The 18,708-nt window shown below is 35.2% G+C and overlaps 1 protein-coding gene across 1 annotated transcript in view; it reads right to left on the reverse strand.

The window, feature by feature from the left end:
- The window catches only part of LOC111142922 (HFM1, ATP dependent DNA helicase homolog), a 135,035-nt gene extending 117,926 nt beyond the window's left edge, over positions 1-17,109 (reverse strand). Inside the window, exons 1-5 of the mRNA XM_022496294.1 lie at positions 17,039-17,109; positions 12,494-12,606; positions 10,960-11,272; positions 3,473-3,738; positions 2,994-3,041 (exon numbers count right to left, since the gene is read on the reverse strand). Coding sequence (XP_022352002.1) covers positions 2,994-3,041; positions 3,473-3,738; positions 10,960-11,272; positions 12,494-12,606; positions 17,039-17,109 — 811 coding nt within the window. The remainder of the gene's footprint in view (positions 1-2,993; positions 3,042-3,472; positions 3,739-10,959; positions 11,273-12,493; positions 12,607-17,038) is intronic.
- Between the last annotated feature and the right edge of the window lie 1,599 nt (positions 17,110-18,708).

An 18,708-nucleotide genomic window follows, 5' to 3' on the forward strand; every position in this document is an offset into this window, starting at 1 on the left:
TTGGCTCTTTCACTTCCTTCAATTGTTTACATCTCTCCTTCTCAAGAAGACCTACCCAAATTACTCTACTTAATTCTAATCTTGAGCCCTCAATTCCAGCATCCCCAATTTCATCTCCTCTACTCCACTCCACTTTTTCATTTTCCAAATTACTCATTGCCTTCTAACATACTATATGACTTATTTATACACTGTTAGAATTGTTCAGATCTGTCTTCTCTCCCAACCCCATCCCAAGAATGAATGTTAACCCCTCAAGGCAAGGATTCATTATCTGTTTTCTTAACTGACATGTTCCAAATACCTAGAACAGTGCCAGGCTCATAGTAAGCACTCAATTAATATAGGTTTGAGTTTATTAAATCAAGCAGATAATATACAAATCTTCATTTTATTTTTACTTATACAGAGTATCAGAATATTTGTGCCAAAACAAAAGTGTAATTTTGAGTTTGTCAATCCATCAAGCTTTTGAAAGAATCTCATTTTTCCTTCAAAATATGTTTCTTCCGATAAAATATTTATTTGTAACAAGCCCACAAGTGGGCCAGCATGCTGGTTTTTCTCTCATTAGGTAGTTCCACATCAATTTACATTCACAAAAATGAATCTTTGATTCAGAGTATAGAATTAGTTTTCCAGCTCATGAGAAAACTGAACTACTAACATCATTTATCATTACTATAAACACTTAATATCAAATTTCTCCTTTTGTTCAACAAACTCTCAGCAGTGTCACTGCAATTATATGTTATAACAGGTAGGAAAATGTCTGCAGAATTGAAAATTGTAAGACTACTATAGCAAAATCAATCTGAGCAAACTTTTATTGTCCTAAGGATTCAAATATAGTATAATATTATAAAAGAATTAGAAAATATGCTGTGTCCTAGTAATTCCAAAACTCTTAAATTATCATGAAAAGCATTTAGTCTTCCACTTTAAATACATACTTAGAAATAATAAAAAGTAGTTCTGTGATTTTAACCACAAATGAACTTTTTGAACAACAAATCAATGCAAAAAGAGTATGCAGTATTTTTAACTAACAGAGACCTAAACAATAGATACATTTCAGCTGAGGTAATATAGCATTAATATCTTTAAAACACTTTAAAACACTTCATTGGGGTGCCTGGGTGGCTCAGTGGGTTAAAGCCTCTGCCTTCGGCTCGGGTAATGGTCTCGGGGCCCGGAATCGAGCCCCGCGTTGGGCTCTCTGCTCAGCTGCTCAGCAGGGAGCCTGCTTCCCTTCCTCTCTCTCTGTCTGCTTCTCTGCCTACTTGTGATCTCTGTCTGTCAAATGAATAAATAAAAAAATCTTTAAAAAAAAAAAGATCTTTAAAACGCTTCAAAAGTTACTGTCATATTATGGCAAGTTGCATTAAGTATAAGAAGACTTTCTCATCATACACATAATGAAACTAACTTTTACCTGTTTAAGACTAACATATTTCCTATGTTCCAACCATATTTAGATCACCAGAGAGAAGAAAGCACAGTAGGATTGAGACACCATGCTGAACAGAAACACTAAAAGCTGACTATATCTGAAGTTATGATATATCATGTATAATCCTTTATTGTTCTCTTCCCCCATTCTAACTTAGTTCAGTTATCTGCATTGCAGGAAAATTTTCATGATTGGTCAGGCAAATATGTTTTTTTAGAGGTTTTATTTATTTGTCAGAGAGAGGGAGAACTGCAGGCAGAAACAGGCAAAGCAGGCAGAGAGAGAGAAGCAAATTCTCCACTGAGCAAGGAGCCCCATGCCGGACTCAATCCCAGGACCCTGGGATCATGACCCAAGCCAAAGACAGATGCTCAACTGACTGAGCCACCCAGGCATCCCAAGTCAGGTAAATATTTTCTAACCATACCTCAGAATGGACTCAGTCCCCTGAGTACCCTGGACTAGAATAATTCTCCCCTAGATTCCTCCAGCTCATTAGGAATTCATTTACTGTTTTGCCAACTAGACAATAACTTTTGTGGAGTCTGGAGCCTTGCCCAGCTTTGAGTCATTAATTCCATATTCCAAAAGCATGGTTTTGATGATATAACTTGACTTGCTCAAAATACTGCATGGTTTCTCCTCATTGTTCAATAAATTAAAAAGCAAACAAACAAAACCTCTTGACCTTGGTATCCAAGACATTAAATAACCTGATCCTAGGATACCTTTCAATCATTATGTCCTATTACTCCTGTAATCATAGCTTTTATTCGGCCAAACTGGAATGCTTGTTCTTTCTAACATATTCCACACTATTTTACCCTCATCTTGGCTCATGGCTACTCTTTTGTCAGAACAACTTCCTTTACCTGCCTTTCAGTATATTTGGAGATAGGAAGATAAACAAGGGATGGCCCTTCCCTTCAAGGAGTTCACAGGTCATAGGGATGGTCACATAATAGTCACAGTTGCTGGATTATAATAAAAAACAACAAGTACACTGTTATAGACGTACATGAGATATCAAAAAAGCAAAGATGATGTTATCTCCAGAATGCACATATATACTCAAAATATTTATATTGGAAATGCCCAGACATGTAAATTATACCATACGTATAAACTGTAAATTTCATTCAAAAAATGCTAGATTTGTAAAAAAATATACCCAATCCACAGAATGTCCCATTCTCATTTATTTCCCCTACCCATGTTTATCCCAATATACTATACAATATACTATCCTTAGGAAATGATCTGTATCTAAGGAAACATGCTCAGAATGCAGCCAATAATACAAATCTCATTTCTATACTTATCTTGTCACAAGCTCGTAACAAGCAGTTCACAAACTGGCACTAGCCTGCCACACTTTGAGCAGCACTGACTCTCACATACATTGGGTCTCTTACACGGCCCAAAAGATGCACTTTCCCCTCTTTTTCATTGTCAATAAAATAAACACAGACACAATAAAATAACATGCTTACAAATTATGATTTCAAATATAAAGCTGCTATAGTAAAATAAAGGATACGGATTTCTGTGACAGCCTTCAAGGAATCTATATCATTTTCTGTTACTCCTAAAAATAATTCTACATATTTATATAGGTATTTTTAATCTCTTCCATACTAACTGCCTCAATAAAACTAGTATAACTTTTTATTAAGAGCACAGTTAAATATTAGATCATAGTTTATTTCATTTTTTATTTTTTTAAGTAGGCTCCACGCCCAACACAAGGCTTGAACTTATGACATTTACTCCAAGAGTCACATGCTCTACCAACTGAGCCAGCCAGGCACCCTAGACCATAGTTTAAAAATGCAATAGATTGAGAAATGCAGAAACTGCATTTTTTATTATTTTTTGTATTTATTTTTATTTACTTTTTCTTTTTTTCATTTTTGTATTCCTTACTTTTGTATTTATATTTTTATATTCTTCCTTATGCTGAGAAATACAGACTAGTTTGTTCTATTATAAAACCAACTGAAAAAAGCAAGGAATTACCTTGAACTTCATGAGGCTGGGATGCAACTGCAAAAGTTGGTGCTTTGAATATCTCTTCCCTGATTTCAGAAGCAGAAAGAGTACTGCTTGCTGTAAACATGTTAATGTCTGAATATTGACGTTTCTGTTTACTACTGCTACATTTCCATAATTCCCCTTTGTTCATTTCTGTTGGGGCAACTTTCACTGAGCCAATAGGAGAGTCCAAGTTTGTACTGTCATTAGAGTTAACACCCTCATGTATATTATCAGATATTTTAAACAATCTGCAAAAAAAAAAAAAAAAAAAAAAAAGTTTGCCCTTGAACAGCTGCTTAGAAAGGGAAAAACTAACATAAAATCGGTCCTTTGAAAAATGCCCATAGATTGTGGCTTATTCAAACATAAAATTAAAGCATTCCCCTAAAATACGACTTGACAAATTTACCACTGAATTATGTCTTTTCACTTTTAGAAGGGAAAACTCAAATTCATTTGTAGAAGCCAACCTCCAAGACCTGTCTCCTGCTAGTCGCATCCTTTTCAAATTAGGACTTTGAGTCAGGACAGAATTACATGACTAGTAGAGTACTGAGGAAGTACAAGTGCATGACTTCCAAAGGTAGGTCAGAAAAGATACTGTCTCTTCTGCATGGGCTCTTGGATCATTCACACTCAGCAGACCTATCCACTACATCTTGAGAATACAAAGGCAACTGGATGGAGAGGCCCATGTAGTCAGGTATTGTGGCTTCTTGTCAGGAACAGCAGCAACTTCCCAAACATTATTCAATAGTCATTTTAGTCTAATACTAAATAAGTATCACTGTCAAGAACACTTTGCAAAGAAGTATTTTCTTTGCAAAGTTCTAGAAAACAAAGGCCATCTTTAGAATTGCAATTTATTATATTGAACTGATCAAAAGTCAACCCATCAAACTAATTTGTTCACCATAGCCCTAAGATATGAAGTGACCATTAAAGTTCCTAATACAGGGGTGCCTGCGCGGCGCAGTAGTTTAAACATCCAACTCTTGATTTAGGCTCAGGTCATGATCTCAGAGTCCTCAGATTGAGCCCCATGTAGGGTATGGAGCTTGCTTAAAATTCTCTCTCTCCCTCTCTCTCTGCCCCTTCCAACCCTTCTTGTGCACATATGGATATGTGTACTCTCACCCTCTCTCTCTCAGAAAACAAATAAAATTTGAAAAGTAAAATGTCCTAATGTAATATTTGTATCTTACAAAATAAGTATTAGGGATGACAGAAGAGATCAGTCTTACAGAATTCTATAAGAAATGACATCCAAACAAGTATTGTGCAAATACAGAACACTTTCTAAATTATTTTTACTATTAATTTTTAATGACATGTTTCCATATAAGCAGGAGTCTTTAAAAACACTATAGAACAAGAAATACACTTTAGAACAAACTGTAGGGTTGTTCTATCCTTCAATACATCCTCCTATCAATGAAGATAGAAAATTCAAAAGCAGATGATTAGCCTTGAATAATATAGTAGAATTTGATTATGAAATGGTATTGAGGATAAGAAAAACAACTTACGCCACAGGATGACTCCTTGCTATCTGCAGTCATATCAGTTAAAAGCATGGACTTTGGAAACAGACAAACTGGGTTTAAATCCAGAGCTCCTCCACTTTCTAGCTGTGTGACTTAGAGTTTGAAATAAGTTTTGTGAACTATAAAAATATTATCCATGTGCTAGTTACCTAAATTCTCTGGACCTCAGATTCTTCCTAGTTCCTCTAGAACTCACACTCCATAAACTCCCCTATGTCCTCAACTTCTTCACTGATTGCTACAATTACTTCCTGGTCTTAACAAAAATATTGCATTGCCCTGAAAAATTCTTGCTTCTTAAAAAACTCAAGTAGAAATTGCTAATTTTTCCACACCAAATGTACTTGAGGATTGAGAGTCTGTGCCTTCTTCATCCAAAATCTGCATCATTATTCTTCTGTTCTCTTATAGAAGTTATCTGTGCCAACTAGTTATAACACTTTGTAACCCTCCTCATGGCATATATCATATAGCAACATGTGGTCACTTAAGAATCTTTTCCTCTCAATTCCAAATTCTGCCACCATCTCCATTACTTCAACATTCATACAGATAAGCCATTCAAAATCCTCTCCTCTTCATTTCTTAGGCATTCAACTACAGCGGCTTTCTACTTCAAACAATTTCATTCACCTATTCTCTCATCTTAAACACTGTCATTATCCAGAACTGCTCCTCCTCTCAAATCAATCATTCCAATATATCATTCTCTGACCACAGCTTCTTATTCTTTCAGCTTATTTACACAAGCTACCAATGAAGTAAAAAAACAAATATACTTTAATGAACCTCTTTATTTTCCCCCAAACTATCTTCCCTTCTCTTTTCTCATCTACCTTTAATGGACTTAGATCCCATGGCCTATCTTTTTGACCACTCTTTTACTAATATTCCAAACTCCAATTCCTCTTTATCCTTTTAACATCCTTATCTTGCAAAACCTCAATCCTAGGTGAATCTACCTACTTTTTAAAATAATTGCAGGTGGGCAGGGGAACACTACTGGAAAAAGCAGTTAGGTAGATGACATAACACTCTGAACAATAAAACTGAGAGTCATCATCAGCAACACTATAGATACAAGATCAATATACCAAAATCAATTGCTGATGTTTAAACACTTGCAATGTACAATCTGAAAAAAAAAAAAACTTTTTAATTCCATTTATAAAAGCATCAAAAAGAGCAAAATACTCAGAAATAAACTTAACAAAACAAGTTTGACTTGTCCACTGAAAATCTCACACATCATTGAAAGAGATTAAAGAAAATCTAAACAAACGGAAAGATAAGTCATGTTCATAGACTAAAGGACTTAACATTAAGATGGCAATACTCCTCAAGTTGATCTACAGATTCAATACCATCCCCATCAAAATCCCAGCTGACTTCTTTGCAGAAATTTACCAATGTATCACAGCATTCATCTGAAAATGCAAAGAACCCAGAGAAGCTTAAAAAAAAAAAAATCTTGGGGCGCCTGGGTGGCTCAGTGGGTTAAGCCTCTGCCTTCGGCTCAGGTCAAGATCCCAGGGTCCTGGGATCGAGCCCCGCATCAGGCTCTCTGCTCAGCGGGAAGCCTGCTTCCCCCCCTCTCTCTGTCTGCCCCTCTGCCTACTTGTGATCCCTCTCTCTCTGTCAAATAAAAAAAAATTTAAAAAAACTATGTTTTAAAAAAAAAATCTTGAAAAAAGGAACAAAGTTGGAGGCCTCACACATCCCAATTTAAAACTTTACAACAGGGCGCCTGGGTGGCTCAGTGGGTTAAGCCGCTGCCTTCAGCTCAGGTCATGATCTAAAGGTCCTGGGATCGAGTCCCGTATCGGGCTCTCGGCCTGCTTCCCTCTCTCTCTCTCTCTGCCTGCCTCTCTGTCTACTTGTGATCTCTCTCTGTCAAATAAACAAATAAAATCTTTAAAATAAATAAATAAATAAAACTTTACAACAAAGCTACAGTAATCAAGACAGTGTGGGATATGTACTCATGCAAATACTGGTCAGTGGAATAGAACTGAGAGCCCAGAAATAAGCCTTTATTTAGTAGATAGTTTCCTAGTTAGTATAATAGGAAATATACATTTGGTCTTTGTTCCCAGTACCTGGCACAGGGCTCCTAAAACCCTTGGAATTTTCTCTGGGATAGTAGTGATAAAAAGCATCTTTGTTATTCATGACAAACCCCTTCCAATCATACCTGAGTTTATGCTAATGAAGTGACTCTTGTAGGACCCCTAGATAGCTTCAAGATGGGGTTAACTGCCAGAGAAAAATAAACCCTAATTAGAGAAGGCTGAACTTTCAGCCTCATCTGTGATACCCAAGGAAGAAAGAGGAATGGAGATTGAGTTCAATCACCAATGGCCAATGATTTATCAATCATGCATACCTAATAAAACTACCATGAAGGAAAAACCCATATATGACAAGGGGTTCAGAAAGCTTCAGAGGTGAACAGGGGCACCTGGGTGGCTCAGTCAGTTGAACACTGGACTTTTGATTTTGGCTCAGGTCATTATCTCAGGATTCTGGGATCAAGCTTCATGTCAGGCTCTGCACTCAGCATGGAGTCTGCTTGTTCTTTTCCCTCTGCTCCTCCCCCTGCTCATGCACTCTCTCTCTCTCTAAAATAAATAAATATATAAGATCCTTAAAAAAAAATCACAGACCTAAATATAAGAGCTAAAACTATAAAAATCTTATAAGAAAATGCAGTAGTAAATCTTTATACAACCTTGAATTAAGCAATGATTTCTTGGCTATGACACCAAAAGCCCAAGCAACAAAAGAAAAATTAGATAAACTGGACCTCATCAAAATTTAAAACTGCTGAGGACATTATCAAAAAAGTGAAAAACAACACAGAGAATGGGAGAAATATTAGCAAGTCATACAGCTGATAAGAGACTTTTATCCAGAATATATAAAGAACTCTTACAACTCAACAATAAAAAGACAGAAAACCCAATTAAAAAATGAAAGATTTGAATAGATATTACTCCAAAGGTAATACACAACTAGCCAATAATCACATGAAAAGATGCCCAATCTCATAGGTCATTAGGGAAATGCTAATCAGTGAGATGCCACTTCAAACCCACTGGGATGGCTACAACAAAAAAGACGAATAATAACAACTACTGACAAGGACAGAGAAATTGGAACCCTCACATATTGCTTGTAGGATTATGAAGTGGTACAGTTATTTTGGAAAATAATTTGGCAATTTCTCAAAAAAGTTAAGTATATAGTTACCATATGAGCCAACAATTCCAATTCTAGGCATAAATCCAAAAGAATTACAAAAATATATTCACACAGAAACTTGTACATGAATGTTCACAGCAGCATTAATAATAGTCAAAAAGTAGAAATAATTCAAATGTCCAACAATCGATAAATGGATAAAATGCTGCACTGTCCACTGAATGGAATATTATTTGACCATTAAACATGAAGTATTGATATACAATGTAATATGGATAAACCCTGAGAACCTTATGCTAAGTGAAAAAAGACAGACACAAAAGGCCAGACATTGTATGATTCCACTTATATGAAAATCTAGAATAGGCAAATCCATTAAAAACAGAAAGGTAAGTGGTTGCCAGGGGCTGGAGAGAGGGAAGGAGAATGAGGAGTTGGCAAGGGAAGTAATCAATAATGAATACAGTTTCTTTTGGGGAGATGAAAATATTTTAAAATTAGATAGTGGTGATGAGTACACAACTCTGTGAATATTCTAAAAACCCATGAATGTACACTTCAGAAGAGTGAATTTTATATGAGTTATATCTCCTTTTTTTAAAGATTTTATTTATTTATTTGTTTGAGAGAGTAAGGGCAAGTAGGGGGAGGAGTAAAGGGGGAAGGAGAGAATTTCAAGCATTCCATGCTGAGCAAGGAGCCCCAGGCAGGGCTCAATCTCATGACCCTGAAATCATGACCTGAGGCAAAACCAAGAATTGGCACTTAACCAACTGAGCCACCCAGGCACCCTGAGTAGTATCTTAATAGAACTGTTACAAAAAATTCATAGACATCAACCTCAATTGGGCCCTTTAGAGTGTTCAACAAAGTGCTCGCTTCTGCCGCACATATACTAAAATTAGAGTGTCCAACAAGCCTACCATTATTCTAACTGGATTGCTTTCCCATTTTTAATAATCTCTTCCACTCTTCTCGTACTTGTTCAATATTCCCACTTTTTCCCCTCAAACTCCACAAATGACCTCATCTCTTATGTCACAGAGAAAACAAAACCTATCAGTTAGATCTCTTCTGAATCTTTAAACCCATACATCCAATTCCCTATCTGGACAATTTATAGGTACTCAAACTCAACATGTCCAAATCTGTACTCATCACCTTCCCCCAAACCTGTTCTTCCTTTATAGTTTTCCACATCATGAAAGGGCACTACCATCCTTCATCATTCTGGTTCAAGTCAGAAAACCATGAATCAGGTGTCATATCTAATAATCATTTAGGTGCTATGGGAATTTTATCTCTTAAATCACTCTGAACTCTCTCATTTCTGCTACCACAGTCTACATCAGTCTCCCATTCTCTCTCACCTAGATTAATAAAAACCTTCTAAGTGACCTTTCACAAAGTATTTTAGTTCCTTCTAATTCATCATACTGATTGCCAAAATGCACTTTAAATTAAAAAAAAAATTCAATTCTACTCCTCTACTTAAAATGTAGAATCTTAGAATTCTAGCTCTCAAACTTTATTGTGCATAACAATCATCTAGAAAAAATTGTTAAAAATGACAATTCCTGGGTCCCCTCCCCACCTTTATATAGACTGTGATTCAACAGGCCTAAGGTAGGACTCAGGAACCCAAATTTCTAACAAGTACTTCAGATGATTCTGATATGGTGGGTGCACAGGCCACAGCTTAAGAAACAGTGCCTTAAGAAAAAGCACAAAGTTTATGGCGGCCTACATGATTCTGAATGACTCGACCTCTCCAAACCTTACCTCTCCGCATGCTCTCTGATTTTACACAAAAGGAAATTTTCTAATAGGCCAAGCTCTGTGCTACTTTGGGTCTTTTGTACTTATTATTCTTTCTGCCTAGAGTACTCTCCTTCATTTGCCCTTAGTTTAATTCTATTCCTCCTTAAGGTTAAGTTTTTGTTTTTGTATTTTTTAAGATGTTATTTATTTATTTGAGAGATAGAGAGAAAGTACAAGAGGTTGGAAGTTCAGAGGGAGAAGTAGACTCCCCGCTGAGCAGGGAGCCTGATGCGGGATGTGATCCTGGGACTCTGGGATCATGACCTGAGCCAAAGGCAGATGCTTAACCGACTGAGCCACCCAGGTACCCCAAAGTTAAGTTTAAATACCACTTCGTGAAGAAAGCCCTCCCTGATGCTCCAGAACAGATTAGGACCCCATATGATATGCTGTAACAGCAATTCTCAAAGGACAGTTGAGACTCTTCAGAAAGTATGTAGAATCAAAACAATTTTCATAATAGTAAAGCACTGTTTGCTTTTTAAATTTTTTGAGTTTTCATTTCTAATATGGTTAAATATTGATAGACGTAACCCATATATACAAAAACTGTTGAGAATCCTCAGTAATTTTTAAGTGTAAAGGGTCCTTACAGTAAAAAGTTTGAAAAATTTTGAGACCCTTTGCTCTAACTATATACTTCATCAAAATAATTGTTGTACTATAAAGTACTTAATCAATTATTTTAAATTATTTGTCCTTTCCCCATTAAGTTGTAGGTCTCTGAAGGCAAGAACCTATGACTAGAATCCCAGAGTTAACAGAGCATTTGGTATATACTAAACCCTATTTGTTGATGTTTTTCTCATTTAGATTCTATCATACTTCATACATTTGGACATACCATAAATGTTCAACTTTATCATTGAATATTCTGTAATTCATTTAATTAATTACCTTTTTCGGAAGGCTGATGTGCTCTCTCCTTTACCTTCTGCAAAATTAAATAATTTTGTATTATCTGGAACACTTTTCTCAGGTATTATTTCAGTGCTAACGTGATTTTTGTATTTCTCAGAAATACCATATGTCAGCTTGCCAGGAACATGTGCTAAGTCATTGTTACCTGCTCCTCCTAAATTCAGATCACCTGCTTCATATTTATTTAAGGAAAAGGCAAACTGGATTTTTTGTGTTGGTGAAATATAATTTGTGTTTTCATTAGTTATCTTTAAATTTGATGGTAACATTTTTGGCTTCTCTTCCTGACCTACAAAAATGGAATACATTAATTAATATATGTTCTCCATGAAGATAAATTCTCAAAATGACCATGAAAAAATTTAACAAAAATTTCAAACAGCTTACAAGGTAAACATGAAAGTTATTCATACAGTAACAAGATAATCTATGACACCAAATATGGTTTTGAACTATAGGTGATTGGTACTATTATTGTATACTATATCACTGAAGGGCACTCAAATTAAGATTCACTGAAATTTGAAATTTATAAAAAACCTACATTATAAAATAGGTTTAATTTCTGACTCACAGAAATAACCATTATTATACTTTTTAAGTATTTTACCAGCTACAAATGATATAATTATACAATTAAGAGGATTTGAATATTTACATTACCAATTTACACACAGAAATATAATGACCGATCATATACAATACTGGATTTGATTCAGTATTAAATACATGATGCAATGCTTTTAACTTTGTAGTATTGCTTCTAAAATCAAGATAAAGGAATGCTTTTATCAGGGTGAAAAATTTTAAAGGTTTCTTTACAGAGATTTTACAGGCATCTTTGAGAGGTTGGGAGGAATCTGCAGGCATTGTTAGGGCTTAAATTTGTTTTACCATCTATGTATATATATATAGTATATATAAGCCTGTGTATACTATGTATTATTTGGTATATATGAGAATATAAATGTAATGTATATTTTCATGTATAAAATATACACAAGTTACAAAGGTTAATAAGATAACATATATGAATTACCACCAAATTTGAAAAATCAAAAATTTTAACAATATCACATAAGATCACATATACTGTTTGAATATGCTTGTCTTTAACTTTATAAAAATGTTACCAAACTATATAAAATACTCTGCATCTTCTTTTTTTCAAGAATGTGGTTTCCTAAGCCAGAAGATCCTACCTTTAGTAAAAGGCAAGACAAAAACTAAATGGCAATGACAACTTTAATAATAAGAGGAAACAAATTCATGCAACAGTACATGTTTGTGATAGTGTACTGCATACACACAATATGCATATGTATGCATATGTATATATGGAGAAGAAAGATGTTTTTGATTTTAAGATTTGGTGAGCACTATTTTGAATAAAGTCTATCATTTTATTTCATTAAAATAAAGGAATTAACATTTTAATGTATTACTAGGTTTTTTTACATTGACATGAGCTGCACAGGTTTAACTTCATAACAAGTATGTGATAGTTTACCTAACAGTTTATGACTTCCTATTTCCTCCTCCAATGCCTGAGTATCTGGAATTTCTGAAATCAATGGAGCAGGTGGGAGAAACCAATCCAATGATTTTTCAGTGTCTGGATAGCTATATAAAATATAAAAGTGTGAATATATATGTTAATAAAGTTATATCAGAAGCTATTAATTAAACTACTCAATTACAGACTCTTAGATAAACAACCTATAAATTAATTTTCTATGGTGACTCTGATGTATCTTTATACACAGCAGTGTTCTCAATCTTTTTTCCCTTGTGTGTCATACGATTAATGACACTGCTATATGAGATATGCTACCTAAATAATGGCTATAACTCCATCTTTTTTCCTCTAATTCAACAGCTTGTGACAAGAATCTTAAATCTGTTCCAATGTAAAAAAAAAAAAAAAAAAAAGTAGTAAATCATTCTGAAACATCAGCATCTTTACTATCAGAAGTAACAAAATACTTATGACACACTTCACAACAGATCATGGGTCATCAGTGTGTAAATGACACCACTACTGGTATTCTCTATTCTCTAGAGTATTCCTAAAATATTATTACAAATTAGTGTCCTAATACAAATACCCTTGATCCCGAACCACCACAGAAAATCCAAGAAACTAGTTGAAAATGATAATCACTTTGTAAACTTAAAGTAGTTTTTGAGAATTTTGCCACCCTGTTGGCACTGTGAACTGTCTCTCCTTATCTTTCAGCTTTGATCCTATTAACATATAAATTTTTAATGTTTCCTTTTCAATAAAAGTTGATTTGTCCTTCATTAGAGCAAAAAAGTAAGTATTGGCTGACAGGAAATAAACCTGAGAAGAGCATCACACCCACTGTCTATGACAAGTAGCAAGGATTTTTTTTAATGATTTTATTTATTTATTTGAGAGAGAGAATACGAGAGGGAGAGAGAGAGCATGAGAGGGGGGCAGCGTTAAAGGGAAGAGCAGACTCCCCACTGAGCAGGGAACATCCCATGCAGGACTCTATCCTGGGACTCCAGGATCATGACCTAAGCCAACGGCAGTCGCTTAATCAACTGAGCCAACCAGGCACCCCCAAGTGGCAAGGATTTTATGATATTTTTAAATCTTTTTTATTTAGGACTTTAAACTCTGGAAAGTGAGAGACCCAGTCTTTTACACTACTGCCTTTTGTACCTCCTAACACATAGCTCCCACAGCTATGTTTTCCAAATCAAAAATCTACAACACATTATCTGACAATGTCTGACAGACTGTCTGATAATAGACCAAAGCATTTGAAATTTAGGACTGTCAGAGGGTCCCCAAGAGCACCCCCAGAGCCAATGATTCCCTGGGTTGATTCAAATTCAACATATAGTCCTATTTGTGACTATGAGGCAAAGTCCAGGGAAAACCAGGCACAAGCCTCCAAAGATCCTCTCCCAGTACAGCAACACAGGACATCTTTAATTCCCTCAGCAACAAGCTATACTAGCATGTGTGAAGTGTTGCTAATGAGGGAGCTCATTAGAGACTCAATGCCCAGTGTTTTTACTGGGGACTAATCACGTGGGCATCCCCTGTCTAGTACATACCTAAATTCTAGATTCCCAGAAGAAAAGCAGATAGTCAGCATAAACCTATCTGTATAAACAGTTTAGGCAGTGAGCCATTCCTATCAGTTAATGGTGGGAACTTTCTTAAAGTTCTCACTCTAGCCAAGGGCCATTCGTACAACCAGGGCCTTTTCAAGGACAGTAGTTTAGGCCTGATGTATTAACTCTTTTCTACACAGAGACTATTTCAGAAAATCTAAGAGAGAGATAAAAAGCACACATCTGGGGCGCCTGGGTGGCTCAGTGGGTTAAGCCTCTGCCTTCAGCTCAGGTCATGATCTCAGTCAGGGTCCTGGGATTGAGCCCCGCATTGGACTCTCTGCTCAGAAGGGAGCCTGCTTCCCCCATTCTCTGCCTGCCTCTCTGCCTAGTTGTGATCTCTCTCTGTCAAATAAATAAAATCTTAAAAAAAAAAAAAAAAGCACACATACAATTCTACTATTCAGCATCCCCGTAAAAATCAAATCTCCCTTATGACTTCCCTATTTTCCAGAGGCATCATCATTCTCTCAGTCATCCAGAATTCAAATTATAGCAAAATCTTATATCTATATATCCAGACATATACCAGGTCTTACTGCATCTTCTTTATAATGCTTCTTGAATTCATTTCCTTGTATTTCCACTGTCAATATTTCAATCAAAGCTCTAATCAATTTGGTTAAGAACAATCATGTCTTAACTGGCCTCACTGCCTCTGGCTTTCTCTAACGTATTTTACACACTCCTATCACACTGATTCAGAATTGTTTTCATCATAATTATATTCCATTCAAAATACTTCAGTGGCTTCCAAACAATATCAAACGTCCAAATGGCCTTAGGCTATCTTAGAGTTTTAACTCTCCTACTCTACTTACCTTACAGTCCAGCCCAAAGTGAACTACTTGCATACCAAATAGATAACATATTCTGTACCTCCTCATCTTTATTCAAAAATATTTCTTTTACTCTGACTGCCACTGTACATGACCCTATCCTGTATCTACCTATAGAAGTTCCATTGTTTCATTCCTTCATTAATCTATTCAACAATTATTTACGAGAACTACTTTCCAGGAAATATTCTAGACACTAGAGCTTATGTTCATTCAAAATCAAACTTAGATCCTTCCCTCTTCTGGGTGCCTGGGTGGCTCAGTTGGTTGAGCGACTGCCTTCAGCTCAGGTCATGATCCTAGAGTCCTGAGATGGAGTCCTGCATCAGGCTTCCTACTCAGCAGGGAGTCTGGCTCTTCCTCTGACCTTCCCACGCTCATGCTTGCTCTTATTCTCTCTCTCTCTCAAATAAATAAAATCTTTTTTAAAAAGTTTAAAATTGTTCCCTCTTCTTAAGTACTATTTGAACCAATAATATTTATTACAGTCCTATTGTATTATATGTCTGTGTGTAGAAAATATATATATTGCATATTATATATAGATAATAGAAAGATTGAGGATAGATCAGTCTGATACCCTCCCCAAATCATAAACACATAAAGGTTTGTTTCTAGTTCCATTCACATCAATACTACTTAGCACAGTGCTTTACATAATAAGACATATCATCAATAAATGTTTGTTGATTCAGTTCCATGGCTTTTAACACATGGTCACGTCCAAGATCCTTATTCTGGCACTTAAAATCCACCACAATCTATCCTCAGTTTACTTTTCTAACTTTATGTCCCACTGTTTCTCCTTTATGAGTCTCCTATTCCACGAAACTTCTCTATACATTATCACCTAAAAATACTGCGAATTGTCCCACCTCTATTATTTCTTGCTGTTAAACTCTGCCTTCGAATTGCCTCTTCCCTCTGCTTATTAGAATTATCAAATCCTTCAAAGTCTCCTGAAGTCTCTCCCCATTACCATAAAGCCTAACCTGATCTGTCTACACCAGGTCTCCCTCCAAATCTGAAATTTCATTGCATGAATGTATGCTTATCATTTCCTTCACATCTTTTTTTGACTCAGTATTGTTAGAAAGGCAACCATATGTTGCATTTTGCCCAGACCAGTCCTGATTAACACATGTTGTACAAATTGGATGCACTCTTTCACTCTCAAAGTAGCCAAGTCTGGATGATGAATTACAGTTATGTTACTTATTAATGACCTTTCCATATGTGTTCTTAATCTCCTTAAATATATTTTAAGTTCTTTTGAAGTAAAAGTCTGTTTCATCCTTCTTATATCCTTTTCTGCATTCAATCAATATTTGAAATAATACTTGAATGAATGAAAAAATTAATGAAACAATAAATACTTTACTCAATACTTCCTTTCTTTAAAAAAGGATAATATAGGGTCGCCTGCTGGCTTAGTCAGTGGAACATTCAACTTCTGATCCTGGGCTTGTGAGTTCGAGCTCCACACTGGGTGTAGAGATCACTTAAAAATAAAATCTTAAAAAAAAGAAAAAAGATAATACAATAGAATACATAGAAAACTTAGAATTGAGAAAAATTTACATGTGAAAATCCATAAAAACCTGTATTTAACAGACTATTCTCTGCTCTTATTCCCTCTGGCACCACATCTTTATTTCCACCCCTACTACCTGCCTACAATGAATCTGCCCATCACACTTGGTCTTTGGCACACTGCCCATTCTGTTTCCAAAAGGTGTCATCACTCCTTGTCCGTTGCTACTGTTTGACCATTACTTCAAGTTTTTACCTTGGACAAAAATAATTTGAACAAACCAGAAATGCAAACACATGAAAGCCAAACAGGCAAGCATCTGCTCTATTTTTTAAGATATAACATTTAACATATTAAAATTCAGATACTCCCTTATATCTGAATTCCATGTTTACCAGTTATATACCTGAAAAATCATTTTGTCGACCCCTCGTTTTTTATTTGTATATGTCTAGTGAGAAAATTAAAACTCCTTAAAAATAAAAAATCTCTAAAACAATATACTATATTATCATTAAGGCAGACTTACTTTTTAGCTTCACCTGGTTTTTCAAAAAACAAAGTATCCAAGGAAAACAACGAGTCATTTGATTTCAGCATTGTTAAAGACTGGACTGTGTCATAAATCTACAAAAATGTAGAAAAAGTAGTTTATATTTTATTCATAAAGCTGTAGAAAAATATTTCTGGATACATAAACTATAATCATTAATTTCCTAGAATAACCACAGACTCTTTTCCCAGCTGCATCTTCTGCAGCTTCCTCCACAGTGCCTCAATATTCAAATACATTAATTCTCTATTCTCCACTAATTCTCCACTAATTCATGCATATTCACATCTGTACCCTTCTCCTCATACTGCACCAATGCTTAGAATGTGTTTTCTTCCATTTCTTCTCTACCTGGCAGGTCCCTACACATCCTTAATGTATAGGTCAAATGTCATTTTTTCTTCAAAGGCTTCTCTGAGTTTGTCCTGTTCTTCAAGGCAGAATTAATCACTCCTTTTGGGCTCTTAATACTTTGTCCATACCATTACTTTTGATTTAGGATAATGCATTTTATGGTGAATACGTGTGTGCCTCTAACAATATGCCAGATACACATACAGAGGTTTGCTTCAAAATAAATGGGGAAAGGTAAGGGGAAATGATAAAACAAGATTGGCAATGAGTTGATAATTGCTAAAGCTATATAATAGGTACATGTAGTTCATTATAACGTTGTCAATTTTGTATATATGTTTGAACTTTTCCAAAATAAAAAAATTTTCAAATTTAACATATATATGTATGTTTACATTCATATTACATAACATGTACATAGAAATGCTTACATTCCTTTTAAAAAAGCCAATTTTTACATTCAGAGATGGTACCTAAATATAAAGGATAAAAACATTTAGCATTGGCCACATGGGACTAGAATAAAATTCTAGGGCTGAACAAAGCCTCAACTTTGATAGGAGACTGAAGAACCATTTCTACAGACACATACATTGTTCCATTCACATTGCCATTCTTTCCCCTGCATATGAACACCACATCCCAATTTTTTTCCCTCAATTCTGAAACATGATAGAAAATTCTATATAACAAAACATGAAATAGATGCACAAATCATAAAACATAAGTCACGTTTCTATTTACTCTGTGAATTTACACTGCAAATCTTTCCTTAGGATAGAAACTAAAATCAAAGAAACTATATGAGTGCCATCTTGTGGAGAAATCCATACTATCAGGTCAGATCATGCCCCTTCAATTTTAAATCCTTCCTAAGGTGGGGATGAGATACCTGTGGGAGTATGTGACACCCCTTGACAAAATACTACTGGTAAGAGGGCTAGATCTATGTATATCCTAAGACTGTTCTTAGTTATCCAGAACTTTTGGGATTTTTCATTGTTCTAGTCATTGGAGTTTTTCTCCCTTCCATCTGTTTAACTTAATTGTCCTCCTTTTTTTTTTTAATTTATTAATCACTTAGTCACCAACCAAAAGAAATAGTGAAGTTGAAACATATTAGCAATTGTTCTAAAACAATTGACTATATTAACAATAGAAACCCAAGATAACAGGGAGGGAGACAGAAGGGAGTCATTCAAAAATATGCTAAAGGAGTCCTTAACATCTTTAAGTAAACAATTTCAGAACTTGAAAATAATTACCTGATAAAGTATAAATGAACATGCTAA

Source organism: Enhydra lutris, unplaced genomic scaffold (genome assembly GCF_002288905.1).
Source record: "Enhydra lutris kenyoni isolate GAN:26980312 unplaced genomic scaffold, ASM228890v2 scaffoldscaffold9, whole genome shotgun sequence".
NCBI lineage: Eukaryota > Metazoa > Chordata > Mammalia > Carnivora > Mustelidae > Enhydra > Enhydra lutris.